The 19,610-nt window shown below is 53.4% G+C and overlaps 8 protein-coding genes across 8 annotated transcripts; 2 read left to right on the top strand and 6 right to left on the bottom strand.

Moving 5' to 3' along the window:
- Positions 1-401: 401 nt before the first annotated feature.
- On the top strand, positions 402-2,474 carry LTS14_006684 (uncharacterized protein; the record flags this gene model as incomplete). Its single annotated transcript, XM_064839378.1, has 1 exon — positions 402-2,474. The coding sequence occupies one exon, from the start codon at positions 402-404 to the stop codon at positions 2,472-2,474; it is 2,073 nt and encodes a 690-aa protein (XP_064693120.1).
- An 852-nt stretch (positions 2,475-3,326) lies between these two features.
- On the bottom strand, positions 3,327-5,395 carry LTS14_006685 (uncharacterized protein; the record flags this gene model as incomplete). The annotated part of the gene is made up of 2 exons (XM_064839379.1): positions 3,327-4,799; positions 4,853-5,395. 2 exons carry the CDS (start codon positions 5,393-5,395, stop codon positions 3,327-3,329), a joined length of 2,016 nt encoding a protein of 671 aa, XP_064693121.1.
- A 434-nt stretch (positions 5,396-5,829) lies between these two features.
- LTS14_006686 (uncharacterized protein) lies at positions 5,830-8,820 on the bottom strand (the record flags this gene model as incomplete). Its single annotated transcript, XM_064839380.1, has 1 exon — positions 5,830-8,820. One exon carries the CDS (start codon positions 8,818-8,820, stop codon positions 5,830-5,832), a length of 2,991 nt encoding a protein of 996 aa, XP_064693122.1.
- A 1,309-nt stretch (positions 8,821-10,129) lies between these two features.
- Positions 10,130-10,540, top strand: LTS14_006687 (uncharacterized protein; the record flags this gene model as incomplete). Its single annotated transcript, XM_064839381.1, has 1 exon — positions 10,130-10,540. One exon carries the CDS (start codon positions 10,130-10,132, stop codon positions 10,538-10,540), a length of 411 nt encoding a protein of 136 aa, XP_064693123.1.
- A 381-nt stretch (positions 10,541-10,921) lies between these two features.
- Positions 10,922-12,239, bottom strand: LTS14_006688 (uncharacterized protein; the record flags this gene model as incomplete). Its single annotated transcript, XM_064839382.1, has 3 exons — positions 10,922-11,038; positions 11,095-11,863; positions 11,917-12,239. The coding sequence occupies 3 exons, from the start codon at positions 12,237-12,239 to the stop codon at positions 10,922-10,924; spliced, it is 1,209 nt and encodes a 402-aa protein (XP_064693124.1).
- Positions 12,240-13,487: 1,248 nt separating this feature from the next.
- Positions 13,488-15,032, bottom strand: LTS14_006689 (uncharacterized protein; the record flags this gene model as incomplete). Its single annotated transcript, XM_064839383.1, has 5 exons — positions 13,488-13,526; positions 13,578-13,605; positions 13,658-13,775; positions 13,829-14,107; positions 14,174-15,032. 5 exons carry the CDS (start codon positions 15,030-15,032, stop codon positions 13,488-13,490), a joined length of 1,323 nt encoding a protein of 440 aa, XP_064693125.1.
- A 62-nt stretch (positions 15,033-15,094) lies between these two features.
- Positions 15,095-15,707, bottom strand: LTS14_006690 (uncharacterized protein; the record flags this gene model as incomplete). The annotated part of the gene is made up of 2 exons (XM_064839384.1): positions 15,095-15,573; positions 15,632-15,707. 2 exons carry the CDS (start codon positions 15,705-15,707, stop codon positions 15,095-15,097), a joined length of 555 nt encoding a protein of 184 aa, XP_064693126.1.
- A 1,983-nt stretch (positions 15,708-17,690) lies between these two features.
- Positions 17,691-19,192, bottom strand: LTS14_006691 (uncharacterized protein; the record flags this gene model as incomplete). Its single annotated transcript, XM_064839385.1, has 2 exons — positions 17,691-18,592; positions 18,937-19,192. 2 exons carry the CDS (start codon positions 19,190-19,192, stop codon positions 17,691-17,693), a joined length of 1,158 nt encoding a protein of 385 aa, XP_064693127.1.
- Between the last annotated feature and the right edge of the window lie 418 nt (positions 19,193-19,610).

Below are 19,610 nucleotides of genomic sequence, written 5' to 3' on the forward strand. Positions count from 1 at the left end.
TGTGTGGTGGTGGTAGAGGTGGTAGAGGTAGGTGTAGGTGTGTGTGGCTGTCGGCTTGCGCAATTGCTAACATAGAACTTTTCGATGTGGAGGTGCTGTGTGGATTCTTGGCGTGACTTCGGAAGCGGAGAAATGTCGCGCCGATGTGTAGCAAGAACGTGGGTGAAGTAACTAGTGGACGTCTCGAGACGACGAAATCTTGTCTCACTTTTTCGCGGCTGCACGTTGTACGACAGTAAAGACTAAGAACTGTGCAATGGCTATTGTTCCGAGCCATAAAAATATCCTTATCAAGGTAGTACTTCCATCTACCTCCTACTTCCAGCAAACGGCGTGGCGAGCAAGAAAACTACCTCACCACACGTACTCCTAGTAGACAAGACACAGGAACGCCAAAGTCAATGGATCGCTCGCAACTACTTCGCCTCCGCGAGAGGATGCAACATCTCGTAAAATCAGTTTGGCTCAAGGACTGGAGATCATCAACCCTCTTCACAACCATACTCAGTCTCGCACTCCTGGGCTCACTACGCAGAGTATTATCTCTCACCATTAAACGCGGCGCTTCAGAACCAGGCCTCTTCAAGAAGAACTCAACCTTCTCCCCCTTCACCACAGTCTCCGGCCACCACTACCCTCGCATCCGCCTCTTCTACAGCCCCCATGCCCAAGCGGCAAAACTGCCCAAGGACTTACCACTTCTCGTCTTTATCCACGGCTTGGGAGGGAATGCCACTCAATTCGCTCCCTTACTCACGAGTCTAGTGAACGTCGCACCCTGTCTCGCCATCGACCTACCGGGCTGCGGACAATCGGATTTCAAACCAGATGATGCTGCTGCGTATACTACTTCTGCGTTCGCTGAGCTGGTCTGTGCCGCTATCGAGAAGTTTAGGGATGCGGAGAGTAATCAGCAAGTCATACTCATCGGACATAGCATGGGTTGTTCGATCGCTGCTCTCCTCGCCTCTTCCACTTCGCCACTGAGGGAGAGGCTGAAGTGCGAGTATGTGATTGGTCTGATCGCCTTGAACCCTCGAGCCGGTCCCTTCATAGCCAAGGAGGCACGAGCAGTGAGTCGACTGAAACACCTTCCTGTCGCGGCATTCGATCTTATTCGGATGTGGGATCGACTGGGTGGGGTGGACAGTTCTAGTATTACGCGTATGGTTGGGGAGGGTGCGGATGCGGAGACCAGGAAATTGCAGCAGAGTTTCAATGAGCAGAGTCGGTCTCCGGTGGTTTTGCGGTTTGTCGCTGGTATGCTGCCTGGAGCGGCGGGATCCGAGGTCGGATTGCCCGGAGAGAAGGTTTGGAGTGGGATCAAGGTGCCGTTGTTTTTGGTGGCGGGTGAGGCGGATAAGGTCACTTCGCCGAAGGAGGTGGAGAAGATTGCTGGGTGGTTGACGAGGGATGTTGAAAAGAAGAATGGCAGGAGTGATGATGCAGAAACGCATGCTGATCGGCAGCGGTATAACGACGAAGAAGAGGTTGCGCCTGATGCCGAACCACTCAATTCAACAGAGACAGCCGCGCCAATCCCCACAACAGCAGGCGACCTCCAAGTAGCCCAACACCACCTCTCAAGCAGCCTACACACCCCCTCAGACAGCCCCATGGACCCTCCAAAGATCGACGGCGTCCCAATCAAGGACAAACAACAACATACCCACCACGCCTTCGCCCTAAAAACCACCATCTTCCCCACCCCGGCAGCCCACGCCATCATGTACACAACCTCCACCCTCCGGCCCCTCTGCGGCTTCCTCCAAACCTTCCTCTCCTCCCACATAGACGAGCGCCTAAGTTTAGGCTGGCAACTCCAACACCTCGCCACAAGCGGAAAATGGGACGTCAAGAACCTCTCCAAATGGTCCTCCATCGCCCCCTGCTCTGCCCCGATCGGGAAACCAATCCCAGTCTTCCGAGCGATGAAGACGATGAGAGAAGTGGACGAAGTGCATAATCCGCGGGAATTCGTGAAGAAGTTTGGAGCGGGGGTGCTGGCGGATGGGGTGGCGATGGTGGTGGATATTTCGCATGAATCACCCGTTTATGATCCAAAGGGTTTGGAGGAGGGAGGGGTGGAATACCATAAATTTCCTCCCGTGTCGAAACTCCCTCCCACCGCAGACGAGGTGGAACATTTCATCGCTCTCATCAACCATCTACGGGAAGCGCCAAAACTCCAACCACGACACCATCCACAACCCGGAGTCATTCGCGAGCAGCCCGGTGAAGAAGATGTGCGACCGGTCGTTGGTATTCACTGTCACTACGGGTTCAACCGAACTGGCTTCTTGATCATCTGTTATCTCATCGAGCGACTCGGCTATCGACTTCTTGATGCTCTGGCCGAATTTGCGGAGAAGAGGGCTCCCGGGATCAAGCATGAACATTTTGTTAATGAGCTTTTTGTGAGGTATGCGGATGAAGTGGGGAGGATGGAGAGGAGGGGCACGGTTGTTGGATGAATGAATGTATGACGAATCAGTGGACTGATGAAAGACCCACGAAGTCGACGACTTGACCTTGGGCATGAAGCATCGGCGAGTGTGTCGGCAGACGCGGCATGGTCAAGAGATCTGGATGCCGCATCGAGAGCAGTAATTTGCAGCCGCACACATGAAGAGAGCATTCCTCCACGCCGAGCTCGACGTGCAAACTCGATGCCGTAGCGCGCGATACAAGATAGCAGTTGCCTGGATCGGCAGGAAGCAGAACGCGAGGACAGCTTGCAATGTTGACGAGGAAATTTGTAGCAACAAGACTTACATTCATCAAGCTACCTTTTTCATGTCTCAAGTAAACATCACAAAAAAGCTGTGTGGTCAATTTTTGCCAAAAGCAAGCATCAAGGAGAAAATCGCGCACGTACTGCCATTCAACCAATCCTTCGATAAGCGTTCGGCGTATACTCCCTGCGCCGTCCCCATGCGCATCGATTGGGTGTTTGACCCCCTTATGAGGCCTTCCCACAGCGTAGCGCAGCTTTGTCAGTCGTGAGATAAGTATGCTCTCATCACAGCACAGCAGTCGCGCAATCGCGCAAAGAAACTTGATGCACACACCTGGTCGCCCGCCAGCCATGCCAGCTGGACGGGGGACTCACCTCGCTCCCAATCCCATACCATCTCGTACCCTGCGTACCTCCTTCCTTGAAACCCCATCCTTGTCTTCCATCAATCAGCCCTCTCCTATTCCTCACCCCACTCCTGATCGCCCTCCAAAATCTTCTCCAACGGATCACTGAGCGTCAACGGCAAGCTCCTCGCAGGCCGAAACGCCAGACTAATCGGCGGCTGTGAACGATGACCATCGGCCTCCTAAGCCGCGGAATCGCCTACAGTCGCGCCATTCGCACGCGCGTGCGCCGCAGCCATCATTTGCGCCTCCAAGCTATCATTCTCGAGCCTATCGAAATTGAACTTGGGGAGGTCGTCATATAGTAATTCTTCGGTGCCGAGGATCGGGTCGGAGTAGGTGAGGCGGGGGTCGAGGGTGCTCTTAGCTTCCTTCTTGGCCGACGACTTCTTGCTCGGACGCGACGTGGTTGTTGAAGTCGCGGCTTCTGAGGCCGATGGGGGTTCAGTTGGTGGAATGACCGCTTCAGGCGCCGGCGGGATTGCAGAGCTTGATGCTGGTTTAGCCGCAGGACTTGATGGAACAGATGGGTTTGAGTTGCGGCGAATAGCTGCAGGGGCTGTCGGGGCGCCCGGGACGTAGGTGTGAGAGTTCCTACGGCTTGTAGGGTTGGATGACCACGAGCCTCTACGACTGCTTGGGTTGGAACCCCGTGAGCCGCGGCGTGGAGCTGAAGGGTTCGAGTGCCAGGCCCTCACAGCGGCGGGACCTGTAGGAATTGGTGAGGATGAAATGAGGGCGACATCGCCGTTGGAGGGACGTCGAGCGTACTCGAATGCTCCACCGATGGAAGAAGAAGTCGAGGGATCTGGGTGAGCTGACCCAAAAGCATGGTTGGTGGGGCCGATGGAGTACTCACGGCCATCATTAGGATGTTGCTCAATGCCCGGCTCCTGCTTGATGCGCGGCTCCTGTGCCATACCCGGCTCATGCTCGATATCCGGCTCCTGCTTGATGACGGGTTGAGACGCGTACGTGCCCTGCTTGGTCGCCTCGTCAATCATATCTTGAATACCATCGTTCAGGCGCTCACGATCGAGCTCCGACATGCCAGAGCCGGAAGTGGCGAAGTTGTTGGTGTGCGGTGGCCCATAGCCTGAAGGAGATTGGCGTACAGGCTGCGGGGCATGAGGAACGCCTGGCGGCATGTTCTGGCCCGTGTGCATCTTGGCCATATCCTCCTTGCTGAGGTTAGGTGGGTTGAAAGATGGACGCTGTGGCAGACCTGTCGGTGGCGGAGGCAGAGCCGTGTTCGTGGTTTGATGAGTGAATGGTGTCGCCGACTGCTGCTGGTATGAATTTGATGGGTGGCTGAGACCTGTTGGTTGTGGAGGTAGAACCATATTCATAGCTGGACCAAGAGCTGGAGGGCCTGGTGGTGGAACCCATGGTGACGCCGACTGCTGCTGATATGGATCAGGTGCGTAGGTGGATTGAGGCTGGAAGCCATACGGGGATTGAGGTGGCGGGTACGGCGTAGGGAAAGGTTGAGCAGGAGAGCCTACAGGCCAAGACTGATACGCGGACGGCAGACCATTGGGTGACGCAGCTGGATAGGTCGCGATGCCCTGCATTGGAGCCGGCTGACCATAGCCGTAGCTTGGAGGTGGCGACGTGCCGTTCGCAGTGTAGGGCGGCATTGGGGCGTCGAAATCCTGATCAATGATTAATATTCGACGCGACGGAGGGATTGAGTGAGGTCACTTACGACGTTGCCTGGAGTCACGACCGGCTGCTGTGGGGTACTACCACCACTACCAGTCGCAGTCAGACCCAACTTCTCCGCGGCCCTCTTCGCCTTGTGCTCCGCCAAACGCGCCTTGAGCTGCTCGGGCGTCTCCTCAACCTTCTGCCTCTTAGCCACCTGCCCACCACCCCCAGGAGGCGGATTCCCCGTCGCCGCCCGACGCTCCGCCTCCTTACGAAAATACGCCTCGGTCAGACGCTGCTTGTGCGCGTACATAATCTCCTCGGGAATGCCCTCCATGCCGAAAATCTCGACGTTGATATCCTTGCGGTTGTCGAGCGCATTCTCTACCGTGTCGATCTTCTCCTTGTGCACTTGACTCATGTGGACGGAGAGGCCGCCGATGGTGTTGAGGCGACGGTTGCAGACGTAGCATTTGAAGTGCTTGGATTTCTGGTGCGACATTAGGATCACGAGGTCGTTGAAGTCGCGCTCGCAGTAGTAGCACCACGGGCGGTCGAGCACCTCTTGGATATCTTCATGTTTGCGTTTGGCTTTGCCCATGCTGGCGATGCGATGTTGTGTTGTGTAGGTGTTGTTTGAGTGATGTTAATCACGCGTGCTGGAGACTGGTGTGAGCTGCGGTTGCTCGACGCACAAAATCACGCGACGATCGATCAGTGAGTGGCGTGAAGCCTCACGGTGACATTCAGTCAACGACCCGCCGCTTGATCGGTGTGATGAGTTGCCGTGTCAGAAAATTGGTGTTGAGAACAGGAAATGTTGTCGATGGTTCTGTTTGACAAGTGAGCTTGACCGTCGAGTCGAATCTCTCAAGGAAGCTTGGACAATTGGACAAAAATCCTCGCTGACTCAGCGCACGTTGCATACGACGACGATGACCTTTGCAAGTAGGCAGGAGCGATTGACAGAACGCGTATTAAGTGATACATGACATCAATCGTACACATATACACTATCTACAACCACATCCACAATCAAAACCACCCTCCACCACCCATCCCCATCCCCGTAGCCATCCTCAAATTCCCCTGCACAGGATTGATCTGCCCACCACCCATTCCCATCCCCCCATTCACCCCTACGCCCGGCGCCATATTCCATTGTCTAGCCCCATCACCCAACCCATCACCTCCAAGGTCACCAGGTCGTCGATCGAAAGTCGTATCGACATCCATCCCAAACTGCCTGACCAATTCATCCCAGTTCTCCCAGTTCACTTCCCCTGACGCGTCTAGCATGCTTGCGTCAAGGGTGGGATCGTAGCCGTTGTTCGTGTTATTGGAGTCCAGACTGTCCATTCGGAGCATATTGATTGGTGCAGATGGGTTGGTGAGGTCCATAGCAGAAGTCATCTGCGGTTGTGTGAGCGGCTTGGTGTTGGCTTGGAGCGGGAAGTTGTAGTCCATATTCGCAGTCGTGTTTACAAAATTGTTCGCGAAAGGCGGTAGGCCATTCAAGGCATTGTTGTCCCTCATTGTCGTAGGTGCAGGTATGTTCTGTCTCGGCATACCATAACCAGCCACACCATACGATCCACTCTGCTGGCCCATACCCGGCTGACCAAGATCGTTGGAAATACCCATCATATCCATCGGATCAACCTCACTACCTCCCACCGTTTCAGAAAGTCTAGGTGACTTCAGCATCTCATGCTTATCCAGCGGCACCTCCCCATACACAGGCCCCTGCACAAACCTCTGCACCTGCGCATTGCTCAACGGCGCCCTCGTAACAGTCGGTCGTTTCGGATGGCCGCCAAACATCGGGTTCGTGTTTGGACTATACGTCCTAGCAACCTGCGGCCCACCACTACCACCATTCTGCTGCCGCAGCATCTCTTCCGCTATCCCAGCTCGTCGTGCTTCCTTGGCTTTGCGATAAAGCTTCTTCAACGGTCTCCACAGGTGACCAGCTCTGACGTCCTCGTCCAGCGCTCGTCCCCAGCGACAGTCCCTCGTCTTCTCCACCGCCACCCACGCCCTTTCTACCAAGTCTCCAGTACTGCGATGACACAATTCACTCAGCATGAAAGCCAGCGCATGCCACTGCATATACGTGCGAAACAACCACCCCCACTTCATCGTCCTCGCCTCCGTCTCCAGTAAAAGCGCATACTCGATGTTCTCCAGGCTGGTAATGAACAGCTTATCCCTCGTCTCGCTCGGCAAACTAGCTCCACCATCCTGTCGTTGAAAAGGATGATACACCATAAGCCACATCTTCGACATCATCAACCTAGCCACCGTAGCCGTAACCCAAAAAAGCGGCACACTCATATCGCAATGCGCCAGATACCGTTCCTCCAATTTCTGGTGACACTGCGTAATCCACTTCTCCTTATCCTGCAACGTGATCCCTCCCTCCACCCCACCCTTATCCGAAGAAGGCCTCATAGCGCCGGGAGGGACATAGTTGATGCGGCGGAAAGTGTTCGCCACCTCGAAACGGATGAGACAAAACGACATATCCGTACATCCTTGTCTCTCAGCCGGGAACTCCTTGCTGTCGGGACTGATATCGCTGTCGTTGATATTAAGCGGCATCTTCGTATCGAACGCCTGCTCCACAATCGTCGGATCACAACCATGATCTTCACTCGCTCGAATATCCAGAATGCACACCTGCCACCACAATCTCCGCCTCATCTCGACCTCGAAAGGTGACAAGCCAAAATGCGATCCATCCCGATGAATCCCAATCGTCTGTGCAATTCTTACTACCAAGCCCGTCAACGTCCAAATAACCCTCGCGTCGTGATTCCTCCGCAGACAAATCAAGAAAATCACAAACCCCTGCAACACAACCGCCTCCTCTGTCGTCAAGAAACTCGCCCTGGCAAGAGCCTGCTCGACAGCAAATCGGTACCGCGAAAGAAGGACACTCTTCTCCTCTTGGAATCTAGCCAGACAATCCGGTGCCGAGAGGGCAGTAACAGCACCATAATAGATCGCGAATAACAACGCCTCGAAACCCCGAGAGAGGTTACCAAGGTGCGACGCAGCCTGTAATACCGTGGCCTCCACAGTAGGTAGATGCAACACCTTGACCAACGGATCCACTCGATCTTTGAAAACTTCCCAGTAGACCCCTATCAGACTCGGGATAGGATGTAAAGCAAGCATATCCACGCTCTGACTACTGAACCCGAATGTCCAGCCTTGATGGTTCGTGATCATGGGATTAGTGCCGGGGTCAGCATCGTCGTCTTCGTCGGAAGATTGGTTGAGGATTCCCTTCAAGTCTTCAACTTCATTACTGAGGTTGGCCCAAAAGGAGTTGTTGATATAGCGGCTTTTGCCCTCGTTTATAACGAGCCGGCCGAAGCGGTTTTCGAAGCGCGATTGTTGGTGTTCTTCTATATACCGGGTCTTGTCCGTGAAGTTCCTCTCGGCAGCACTTGGCTGGTTTGCTGCGGTGGTGGTGGATATGTCGTCGCCGTGGGAACGCGAGGGATCGGGACTGTGGTTTTCGCTGAGGATGACGTCTTTTTGTCTTTCGGGCGTCGAGCTCTCGATTTCTTTACTGCTGCCTTCGCCTGCCTCTGGGTCGACGCCCAGACCTTTTACGACTCCCTCTAATCTTCGTAGTCTGTCCAACAATTCTTTGTCCCGTCCTTCGCCAGGCTTTCGCATCTTCCGCGGTGCTCTGCCTGGTGCAGGGAAGATACATTCGATATGTGCTCGGTTGCAATTCGAGCATGGGTTCAGCTTGTCGCATTTCACTTTTCGCTTTCTGCACGTCACGCATGATCGCGGGTTGAGTGTTCGTCCTTGTGCATCGACTAGGGGTTTCGTTATACCGTTCGGTTTTGCTAGAGTGGCTGAGTGGCCGTTCGTGTGATCACCGTTGATGCTCCGGGGTGATGATTCGTCGCCGAATGTAGCGTGGGTTGACATAGGAAGATGTGGGAGAAGTTCTGAAGGAGCGCGGACGTTCGTCTGGTAGTGCTCTGGGCTTCCCGTCATGTTTGCGCCCTCCAGGCTATTATGCGATACTGGTGTATCCATTTCTATTCGTTTAGTCTCTTCGTCCTGCTCGTGAGATCCGATGCACTCATTTCCAGCCTAGAGATCGTCTGCTCTGCTCAACCTCTGATCACTCCTCATTCATCATAGCATCGTCTCTTTCTTTAGTTCGTAAAGTTGTCCAACACGGAGTTTGTACGAAGTATCTCTTAGTCTATAATCATGCTCATCATCGACCCCAGCTCCTGGACGCCCCGGTCCCGAATCGTGCACGATACTGGATAACGTTGGCTGAATGTGGTTAGGCTGTATCTTCAGCGTGTGAACTTCATTAGCAATCTCATCTCCTTTCCAGATGCCGCGCTACGATGTCGATAGCATCGGTACCATTGGCATCCTAATGTGCGAACGTTACCTGCTGTATGCTATAGCGCGACGTCGTCCGACAAGCTACAATCAGTATTCGCCGGGCAAGCTCTGACGGAAATACTGGCAATGCTCTGATCATCTCCTTTCTACAAGATGACCACATGATTGGGCTGACCACTAATCCGTAGCCTCGCACGGGGCATGTAAAAGTGGCCGCTTGGGATCGGCTTCGCCGTGAAATATCTGACAGCTACAGACCAGGACGATGGGAGGCATTCAACCTGTTACGAACAACCCCAAGATTCTGTAGACCTGCCGGGCAAGTGGCTTACAGACATCTCAGCTGGCACTACTAGGCCTTAGCTGGCATAAATTCCATCAGGTCACTGGCTTCTTCACCATCATCTGGACAGTACCACGAACGTCTCCTGCTGGCGAGCAACACCTGTGGTCTCAATCATGCTATCGGCTACCAGGAGTGATGATGCTGGCACATATCCTGCCAATGTGTCGAAAGACTACGGCCATCTGGAGACTCTTGTGGCCACCTGTATGCGAGCACGATGGAATCTCATCCCACACATGCCGAGCGTAGGTCGAACCTGGTGAATCAGGCTCAGAGTCTCAGACATCTCATCTGTAGTCAAGGGATCATATCCTGGCTTACTCGCTGTCAGTACATCAGCGAGATACTACGATCTGGAGAGAGCGACTTTGTCGTCTTTGGAAGCATAGAAAGACTCGTTACACTGCATGCATAGTGATCTGGACATATTCCAACGTTCCTTCCTCATCTGAATTCGATGCTAGCCTAACTACAAAGGGACTAGTAAGCGGATCGTCCCATAATAACACAATTAGACAAAGGCAGCGACCGAAAGACCTGGTATATGAGTCCTTCGTCTCACTGCCAGGTTTCAAACACTATTAAAACATCACCATGTCACACTGGGACATCAACACCACTACACCAGCCGTGGGCCTCACCCTAGCCACCCTCCAAGCTCAACTCCTCGGCTCCGACCGCGGCAACGCCGTCTTGCCTTCGGCAGCAGTAATGAACGAGATGGAGCGGCAAGAAGCGCAGCGGCAGCAGCAACGCCGCACGCTACGTCGTGACCAGGAGGCCGCCGAAAGGCGCAGAGCAAGATTGTTTGAGACGGAGGAGGAGAGGAGGGAGGCGGAGGAAGATCTGAAAGATGAGGAGACGATTGCGGAGATTGAGGGGTGGGTGAGGGTGGAGTTGACGGAGGAAGGGGTGGGGATGTTGTGGGAGGTGCTGGGGATGAGGCTGGGTAGTGGTGATGTTGTTTGGGTGAGGAGGGAGCCGGAGGAGGTGAGGAGGAGATGATTTCTCGAGGGAGGGTGGCGGAATGTGTGCATGGCGGTGAACAGGCTAGCTTTTGGCAAAGGTGACTGGGCGCAGAGAGTGAGCGCCTAGCCAGCAGATCTCCTTGCCAGTGGGATGGTATAACGTATTGATGACCTTTATGATACCCATTGTACAACAGCCATGCATCGGGACAATGATCACAGATCTCCGTGACCATGGCATACAAGAGTATACTGATGACATTTACGATAGTAATTGGCACAACACACCTGCACGAGAAAGCTTGAGTAAAGCCTAAAGGCACTTAGTTTCACCTGTCTATACTATGATATGCAGTACGACATACACATTACTCATCATCGGATATTACGGCCTCCTACTCCTTCCACTTCCTCTCCCTTACGCATTAACTACGCTGAAGGTATACTTCTGGTAGTTGATGGCGGGCTCGGTGGTGGGCGAGAAGACCTGCCACTCGTTACGACCCCATTGTGGCTGGTTGATGCCGTCGATCCACTGTAAAAGCAATTAGCGTGTAACCTCATCACAAATATACAAGCTCCTCCACTTACATCCTGAGTCTCAATGACGACGCAACCAGCCTTCTCCACGTAAGTTGTGGTGTTGGCATGCTGCTGGCTGGCCTTGACTGGGATTGTGCCGTTCTGGCCCGTGCAGCTGTAGATCTGGAGACCCTGCTGATTGCTCTCCAGGCTCATCTGAATGCCCGTCTCTGGTGCCCACATACGGAGAACTTCGAGCTCAGGGTCATCGGGGCCGGAGTAGCGTGGGCGGTCGAGGATGAAGGCGTTGTCGTACCCGCTGCAGCCTGTACCGCAGGAGTTGACGAGGGTGCCGATGTCTTGGCCAATGGTCTTGCCGGGCTTCGTGAAGTCGTAGGCAGTGCCGTTCGTGATGTTGATGCCGCCAGTGGGGAGCTCGATGCCGTCGATATCGATAATGCGGTCGGCGTAAGGCATGTAGAGGGTGTCGTTCAGGATGTACTTGGCCTTCTCGTTGATGAAGGCGCCCAAGTTCCAGTAGATGTGATTGGCAAGCATGATTGGTGTTTGCTCGTTCAATGGGATGGAGACGAGGCGGCTGATGAAGGCTGGAGCATCGGTCAGGGTGTAAGTGGCCACGTTGAGTACATCGCCTGGGAAGCCGGACTGAGCCTCATCATAGAAGACGAAGGTGATGCTGTTGCCGGTCACGGAGGCGACAGTCCAGTTTTGCTGATCGTAGCCGACCTCTCCACCGTGCAGGGTGTCGGTACCATTGTGCTCGTTCTCCGGGATGTGGCTGGTCACGCCATCGAGTGTGAAGGTACCGTTTAGAATTCTGTAGTCTGGTCAGTCATATACGTTCGCATTGCAGCCGCCTCCACATCATACCTGTTGGCGTAACGACCCACGATTGGGCCGAAGTAGGCATGGTTCGTCTCACTGTCCGTCAAGTACTGGGTAGCATTGTCGTATCCCAGCACAACATCCTGATAGCAGTCTGCCTTGTCCTTGACGAATAAGTTCGTGAGACGAGCACCGTATGGGATGAATGTGGCATTGATGCCGTCAGCGGTCAAGGTGTACTTCTGAAATGGATTGCCGGAGAAGGCTTTGAAAGCGGCATTCATGAAGTTGTCAGAGCCATTGACTGGGACTTGTGCTGCTGCGAGCGAAGCAGCCGCAACAAGCAGTGAGCTGGTGAAGGAGACCATCTTGGAAGTGCTGTAGCTCTACCTGTACGTCTCGGGGTCGTTGTGAGGCAGCAGGAGGATGAACGGTACGAGGAGACGCAGTGTTCCTACCGAGCGGGGGACAAGGTCTTATTACTCTGGTACAGAGAGTCCGTCATTACGCAGCTTTGGTAATCTGTGCCTGCATGAACCATGCATTCACCCCAGCGGGAACGTGGAGGAGCTTCCTTCATGACGTTTGAGTTCACTTTTGTTGACCGTTGCAAAGCGCTGCACAGGGCAACGGAGCTGGAAGCTTTCGCGATTTCTCCACCGGGATGAATTTACGGAGGAGCTTCAATCATGATACCGAGCAGTCCAGCATTACCCACATCTGGCATTAGACGATATCTACCACGCATACTAGGGCTTACCTACCCTGAGTCCAACCTCCACTCACCTATCAGACGTCTTTTGCGAACTTTCAAGTGACGCAAACCTGTACACAAGCACACCGCCATAAAACACGATTCGCTCAGGACGCCAGGAGCGCTCCGTATCACCTCCGACTTCTCCACAGGCACATGGCCATTGCGTGCGGGGAGGTCAGGCTAATCGCAGCCTTGACGACCTAGAAAGGCTATGAACGGCAGAATGCATTCGCACGAATCCTGGCCTTCGGCTGGAGCGGCACAGACGTGTGGATAAATCTCGATCACGAGACCATCACGAGTGAACGGATTGCTTGCTGCTCGAAGGGGTAAGTGTAGAGTGGTTTGCCAGTCGGTGCCGACAGCCGACTCGAAATATGAATGTCCGCAAATGAGCATGTATTTGTGCGGAATTCGGAGGATGCTTCAAACATTCAGCAGATATGAGTGAATTGTTTCGTCTACAAAGATGAATGCTGAGCGAAGACCAGGCTGAACGCTAGATTGACCTCAAATCTCCTGCTCGAGTCACTCTGGCGTGCGAACACGGGATGGTCATGGAGTTTGCCGCTACCCTCAGTGGCTTTCGGAAGCTGTGAGCTCCTGGTCATCATAAGTGGCAGGCGAACGGTGAGAGGGTGGTCATGAAAACCAAGCAGGCAATGGTCTGTACAGGAATACAGGCCTGTATGTTTGTAGGAAGCTAACGAGCGACAAACCCCGCGGCATGATCAAACCGGGTTCATGTCAGCCGGAGGCCGTTCATGGGTCTGCTTACATTGCCAGTCCAGGTCCAAGACCATCCTGCCGGCAAATCAAGACTTGGATGTACTTGACTTACGGCATATTGGCCTGGCCACTACAAGCCATCATCAATCTGGTCCACAATATGATCGCCCTGCATGACATGTCAGCCTATACAGAGCTCGAAAAGGTGCAGGAGCCTTACAGTCCAAGCGGACCAGTCACGACATGTCCTAAAGTGGTCATCAGCACACATCACAACCGATATTGTGGATGAGGACCTACTGAGCCATGATCGAAGGAATCTGCATCTCGTTCCTGATAGCATCGGGCTGCTCAAGCACGGACCAGACAAAACCCGCACTTAGATGCCAAGCGATATGACAATGGAAGGGCCATGTACCTACGTCCTTGTCAGCTTACGTTCGCCATCTCATGTGAGAACTGGAGACATACCCGGGTTATCCTGGTTCCATTGCACGACAATATATCGCCGGGCCGGCAACATCTGGACATCTCGACGCTGTGGATTCTGCGGGTTGGTGATCTTGCCATCCCAGCACATACCATACGGGCTGCTCTGCCGCCCCTCCAGGTCACGAGTGACTATGGTCGAATTTGTAATTAACGTCGAGTTCTTTCCTGGCTGAGTGACACCTGGGGCATTTCCGAAGACTGTCGAATTGCCAATGCAGTCACCCTCGGCGAGGATGAACATGTTGTGGCCGTGAACGTCTGGAATGAATGTTAGTGTAGATTCATGGATGGCTTAGAGTTGTGGATCCGATCTATCGCACTTACGCATAGGATGAGGCTGTGGTCCAGTGTTCTCAATGACGAAGAGGAGACTCTTGTTGTTGCCATAGTTGTGTACGTTCTCAATATATGGGAAGTTGAGATTGCCGAGCTTAGCCTCCAGAAGCATGGGATCATTGTAGTTGACTCTGAAAGTGCGGTTGGCCATGTACCAGAGGATATTTGTGCCGTTGGGTTTGAATTCTAGTGGGATCACTTCACTGCTTGTGGGTTTACCTGGATCAAGCTTCATGGCGGGTACGGTCTGTGAAAGTGGATCGTTGCCGCAGTACTGATTGTAAGCATTGGGGCCCGCTGATGTGGTAGGAGGCTTGGTCTGATCGGCACCCTGGTAGAAGATCGCAGCTTTGACCTCATCTCCGCCGTGGGAGGGCCAACAGGCTTGAGGCTTGAAGCCGCGCAGCCAGGCAGCATCTCCAAGGGTTCCGGTCGCCTTAACGAGAACATCTGTCCGCTGACCAACAGCAAGAGTAAGCACATCCGTCTCGTATGGCTCAATCTCGACGAAGTCATTGGCAAAGACTGTGAACTTGTGGTTATCGATTGAGATCTTCTGGGTGGCGGCAGAGCCTGGGTTGATGAAACGCATTCGATATGTTTTGCCACTGGTAAAGTTGAAGCTGGCCATAGGAGCATCGGCCTTGCATGGCAGATTGGTCTGAGAGCAGTCGAAGCTGTTCTTGCCGTTGATTAAGTTATTGTCGCTCATGGGGATATTCGCGGCAGGAAGTGGAGCGAAGAGGGCGTCGATGACAGTCTCGTAATACTCATGATACCAATCGTTGATCATTATTGGACCAAGATCCTCATCGTACTGAGTGTTGTTTGGACCATAGATTATCATGGCGCCTGCTAAGCCACTAGCGTATTGAGACGACCAGTGAGAATGCCACCATCTAGAATGTGTTAGTTCGCTGTGTGCTCATGTGGGTCACCGAGGAATACGTGCGAGGTGCCATATAGATCAGCCTGGAAACGGTACGTAAAGGAAGAGTAAGGTGCGATCGGACATTGGCTGAAACCTGGCACACCATCCATGTACTGCGTTCCCTTTTGCAAGAGTCCGTGCCAATGGATAGCCGTGCCTTCGTCCTCGACGTTGTTCGTAACTTTGACTTCGATCCAGTCGCCCCAGTTGGCTTCGATAGTAGGTCCAGGGTACTGCCCATTGGCCAGAAGACAAGTGATGTTAACACCGTCAGGCGCGCAGCTCTGCTTCTCAACCGTCCAGTCGTAGTATCGAGTCACGCCCGTGTTGGGTGTGGTCTCGTAATAGTTCGTGTTCCAAGCATCACAGCCACCCCATGGTCGACCTTGAGGTAGAGGATTATTGGAAAGCCAATGCGGGAAGCTTGGTTGCTCTTGCGTCCCAAGAGGCGAGAGCGCTAGAGACTGTCAACACCGAACAGTCTGACGATGAAAGTGGGCAGAACTGACAGTTACCTGTGGTCGGCTTTACCCAACCGCCCCATTGTCGGGCACTGAGCGCCGCAGTGGCCATATCACTAATACCTGGCATCGTAGAAATCAAGATCTGCCTCAAGATCGAGTGTGAGCGCAATTGTGGACAGAAGCAGTCTAGTCGAAGGACACCACAGCTCTTGGTCAGGAAAGAAAGAAGGAGATGCAAGGAAAGTCTACCACATGGTATGAAAGACGAGGGCTGGACTTAGGTACACATGCTACTGCACGCCTACGTGAGATCGAAGTATCTTACTGTCGCTAACATTGACCCAAGGGCCGAGTGAATGGCGAGCCACCGTCCGGAGTATTTGTATGTCGATCAGCAGCAGGTAGCCGCATGGCAGCTCTAGTGCAGCTTCACGTGTACGAAGCGAGCCAGTCGCGAATGAAGGTGACAGCCGTCCCGTAGCGAGCGTTTACCTGAGATGTTGGAAGGACAAGTGAGCTGCTGCTGCCGCCAGCCTGACGAGAGATGACGGGCCTGAGGTCCGGAGAGTTTCTCAGCAATGCAGCATTTTGTCCAATCTGAGAATAGACCTGGGAGGGCAAAAGCGTTGCCCACTTCTGTGGTAAGCCTTATCGAAAGATCAGACTATTGAAAGCCGAGTGGATTCGGTATATGCTGATCCGTCACGAGTGAAGTCTCCAGGGCGTACGTCATGGGCGACCTGCAGGTTTGTGCTGCTGTTAGAGTTAATGCTGTGACCGTTAGGTTGTGCTTAAAATCTGACAGGCAACGGACTGTTGAGATCACCAGTGGGGCAATTGCACGAGGTCTACTGCGCAATTGTATCACTGAGTCGGGTCATAGACAAGGAGTGATACGAGGCTGACCACACGATTGAAAAGCGATGCCGAGCAGTAATGATGGCACAGCTCAGAGCTGTTGTTTGGGCTGTGTTCAGCGAATGACAATAGGAAGTCAGAGAGAAGAGGAGCGGTGGCTTGGTTGAAAGCGGGAGCAGCCGTGGCGATCGTGTTCAACTTTCTCTCGAACTTCACCATTAACTGTATGAATGGGCGTGCATGAAAGGTCATACGCGTGATTACTTGCCTAGTATATCGGCACCTAGAACGATACCGTTCCTTCACTTCCAGGTCGGCCTTAAGAGACCAGCGAGAGTACCAACATACACTAACGCCACAGCTGAGCAATAAAGTCGATCCTGCATGAAGCCGATCAGGTGTCCTAGGCGAGGCTGAAAGGCTTCCCGTCTCATCAGAGTGATCTGGGGCTGAACACACTTCCCACTGATGCAGGAAGTCATATGGCGCGTTGGTCACTTCCCATAGGCAGGACAAGCAGCTCATAACGACATGAGAAGCATATGCAAGACCTTGATTGATGCTGTCCTGAGCATTCTCGGCTGCTGCATCACTGTTTAGCAGAGCCGCATACGCAGGAACGCGAAGACCCTTGTCTCGCGATAGCTTGCAGGCGCATGATGATGGAAGGTCAGCAGCTTGAAGCTCCAGCTCTGGAAAGGGCTACTGCTCGGGCTCGACAGCCTCTACAGGTCTGATATAAGCGAGTGTGTCCAGAAGCAGCATGTCAGACAACAGTTTGCTCGCTAAAGGCACTAGCATACCATATCAATGCTAGACTTGGGACTCATGGCTTTCATGAATGAGGGAGGTTGTTATTGCTTCGACCTGCGGCTTGCATGACCTTACTTGCCACGCAAAGCCGTCCCCCTGCTTCTGAGCGCCTACCAGAAAGCGGTAATATCTGAGCACTAACACTGCGGATATTCTCCATACACAGCCTGCTGTCGGGCTGCTTTGTGCCACCGACATATTCACTTAGTCAAGGTCGAGCACCCGGCGTAGTATGTCGACCGCCTCGTCGTCGGGGTACTCTAGCATCTCGCCATCCTCCGGCAGGTAAAGTCCTCCCATTGCCATTGCCAGCTGAGCTTCATCAATTAGTTCTGTCCACCGTCTGCCAGTCAACCTGAACAGTCCTGATTCCGCATCCCGCTCTTCATCGTCATCGGATGGAAAATCGCCATCGGCCTCGTCAAACCCAGTCCGGTGGCTAGGCTCTTGATGAATCTGGTTCGTCGTTCGTACAGTCTCCAACGATGTGAGATCGGTGCTGGTCGTGCTGCACGTTTTCGTCCATGTTCTCCCCAAAATTCTGGCCCACAAAAGACGACAACGGAGTTGTGGGCATACGCATCGGCTGTGACTCATTCGGGAACAATGAGTACATACTCGCCAGTATCGCTTCGTCGTCCCGTTCCTCGGGGTCAGCTGTATCAGACTCCTCATCATCCGAGTCTGCCGCACTGCGGCTTCTGCTGATCTTTTCTGGTACGCACAGTGGTAAGCCCAGAGCTGTCGCTTGATCTTCCCGAAGCTCGTTCAATAACAGATCGACTGCATCGTCACTCATGTCTAGGCCAGCAGGGAGGCCACTCATGAGCTCATCCAGCATACGCTTCATAGTCTTGGGAATGCGTGGTCCTCCGTTGAGCAGCTTTTGGGCCATCTCAGGTGGTATAAATGCATCTGGATGTGGCGAAGCCGTATTGCGTGCGGACAGGGCTTGACTCATGTACCTAGCATACATGTCGTCGAGTGCTTCCGATCTGTTCCCTGCCCCAGGGAATTCTGGACTGTCCTGTCGATGGAGCTCAAGCATACGAAATTGCACAATGAGTTGTCGGAGTGCTGTCGCCACGGCTTCAAAGTCCAGCCGACATTGCGGCTGCCATATTACAGTCTCAAGCATGGGCTGGATCCCTGGAGGAGTGTACGGTCTGGTCGTGACCAGAATTGCTAGGGCAAGGATATCAATGAGTGGTAGCCTACGTTTGAGCTCTTTGATCGAGATGGAATCGTCGAGCGTCCTGTTCCGAGCCAAGAAGGAAACCATTGGTCGCACATTTGCGACATGCTTGATGAATTGCTTCACCCACTCCCGATTGTCACCGTCTAGACGTGGTTTGTCACCAGAATGCTGTAAATTTCGTCTGCCGCCTGGTTACGAAAGACCAAACGACTCTCCAGCCAAGCTCTCGCTGTCGAGTTCTTCGAAACGCGCGGGCGTCAAGTCTGAATTTCTCAGCTCGTGCTGTCTCAGTCTCTCCCAAACATCATGGACAGTAAGCGTAGACCCGCCAGAGCCTGTGCTGCTGTCATAACGTCAACGAGTGGCCGCTCTGCAGCAGCGGCTTCCAGAACCCGGAGCACAATTGGTTGGGCATCACAAGGTGCAGCGTCGAGCATACCTTAGGCGATGTTTTTCCGAAGGCATATTGCTGCAAGCTCATTCGTACTCACGCCAGGATATTGGACAGGCTGTGGCAATAGGGGAGCACCCTCTCGCCACCGGAAGTATTTGATATGTATCGCAAACTCTGTACGCCATTGCTGCAACTCGTGATCTCGTTGCTTACGATCAGCTTTCAGTATAGGCGGCTCAAAGCTTTCGACCGCTGTATTGCCAGCTGATGAGGAGGTAGCATACCGAGAGTCTGCCAAAGGGGAATAAATCGACTGTCGCTCACTGAGGCGTGTGCCTGGTGCGAACATGGCGAAGAATTTTCCCTAGGCATCTTCAATTCTCATATCTGGTCTTGCAGAGTGGCTTGCTGCCATAACATTGAGCTGGCTGAGCACATACTGTGGATACTGCAGCGGAGCAAGCGCGAGCAGTGCCCGAGCGAAGTCTGATAGTCCTGTGCCAAGAGTAGAGTCTGCTCCATTTAGAGGATCCGCTGATGCAGCTGAAACCTGCAAAGTGGTAATATTTGGTGCTTCCAGGTACTCCCGCGATTGCTGGCTGGCTTGCTCTGATGAAGTCGTCACAGTACATTGATGAGCAACCATATGTGGCTCATCTCTAGTAGCTTTGGATGCCAAAATTCCTCAAAGTTGATACGCTACACACAAGGGCGGAGGACCCACACTGATGCCTGAAATTTGCTCCAGGAACCGGAGTTGTTGTATG

The sequence above is a fragment of the Recurvomyces mirabilis genome (genome assembly GCF_035927965.1).
Source record: "Recurvomyces mirabilis strain CCFEE 5264 chromosome Unknown scaffold_17, whole genome shotgun sequence".
NCBI lineage: Eukaryota > Fungi > Ascomycota > Dothideomycetes > Mycosphaerellales > Teratosphaeriaceae > Recurvomyces > Recurvomyces mirabilis.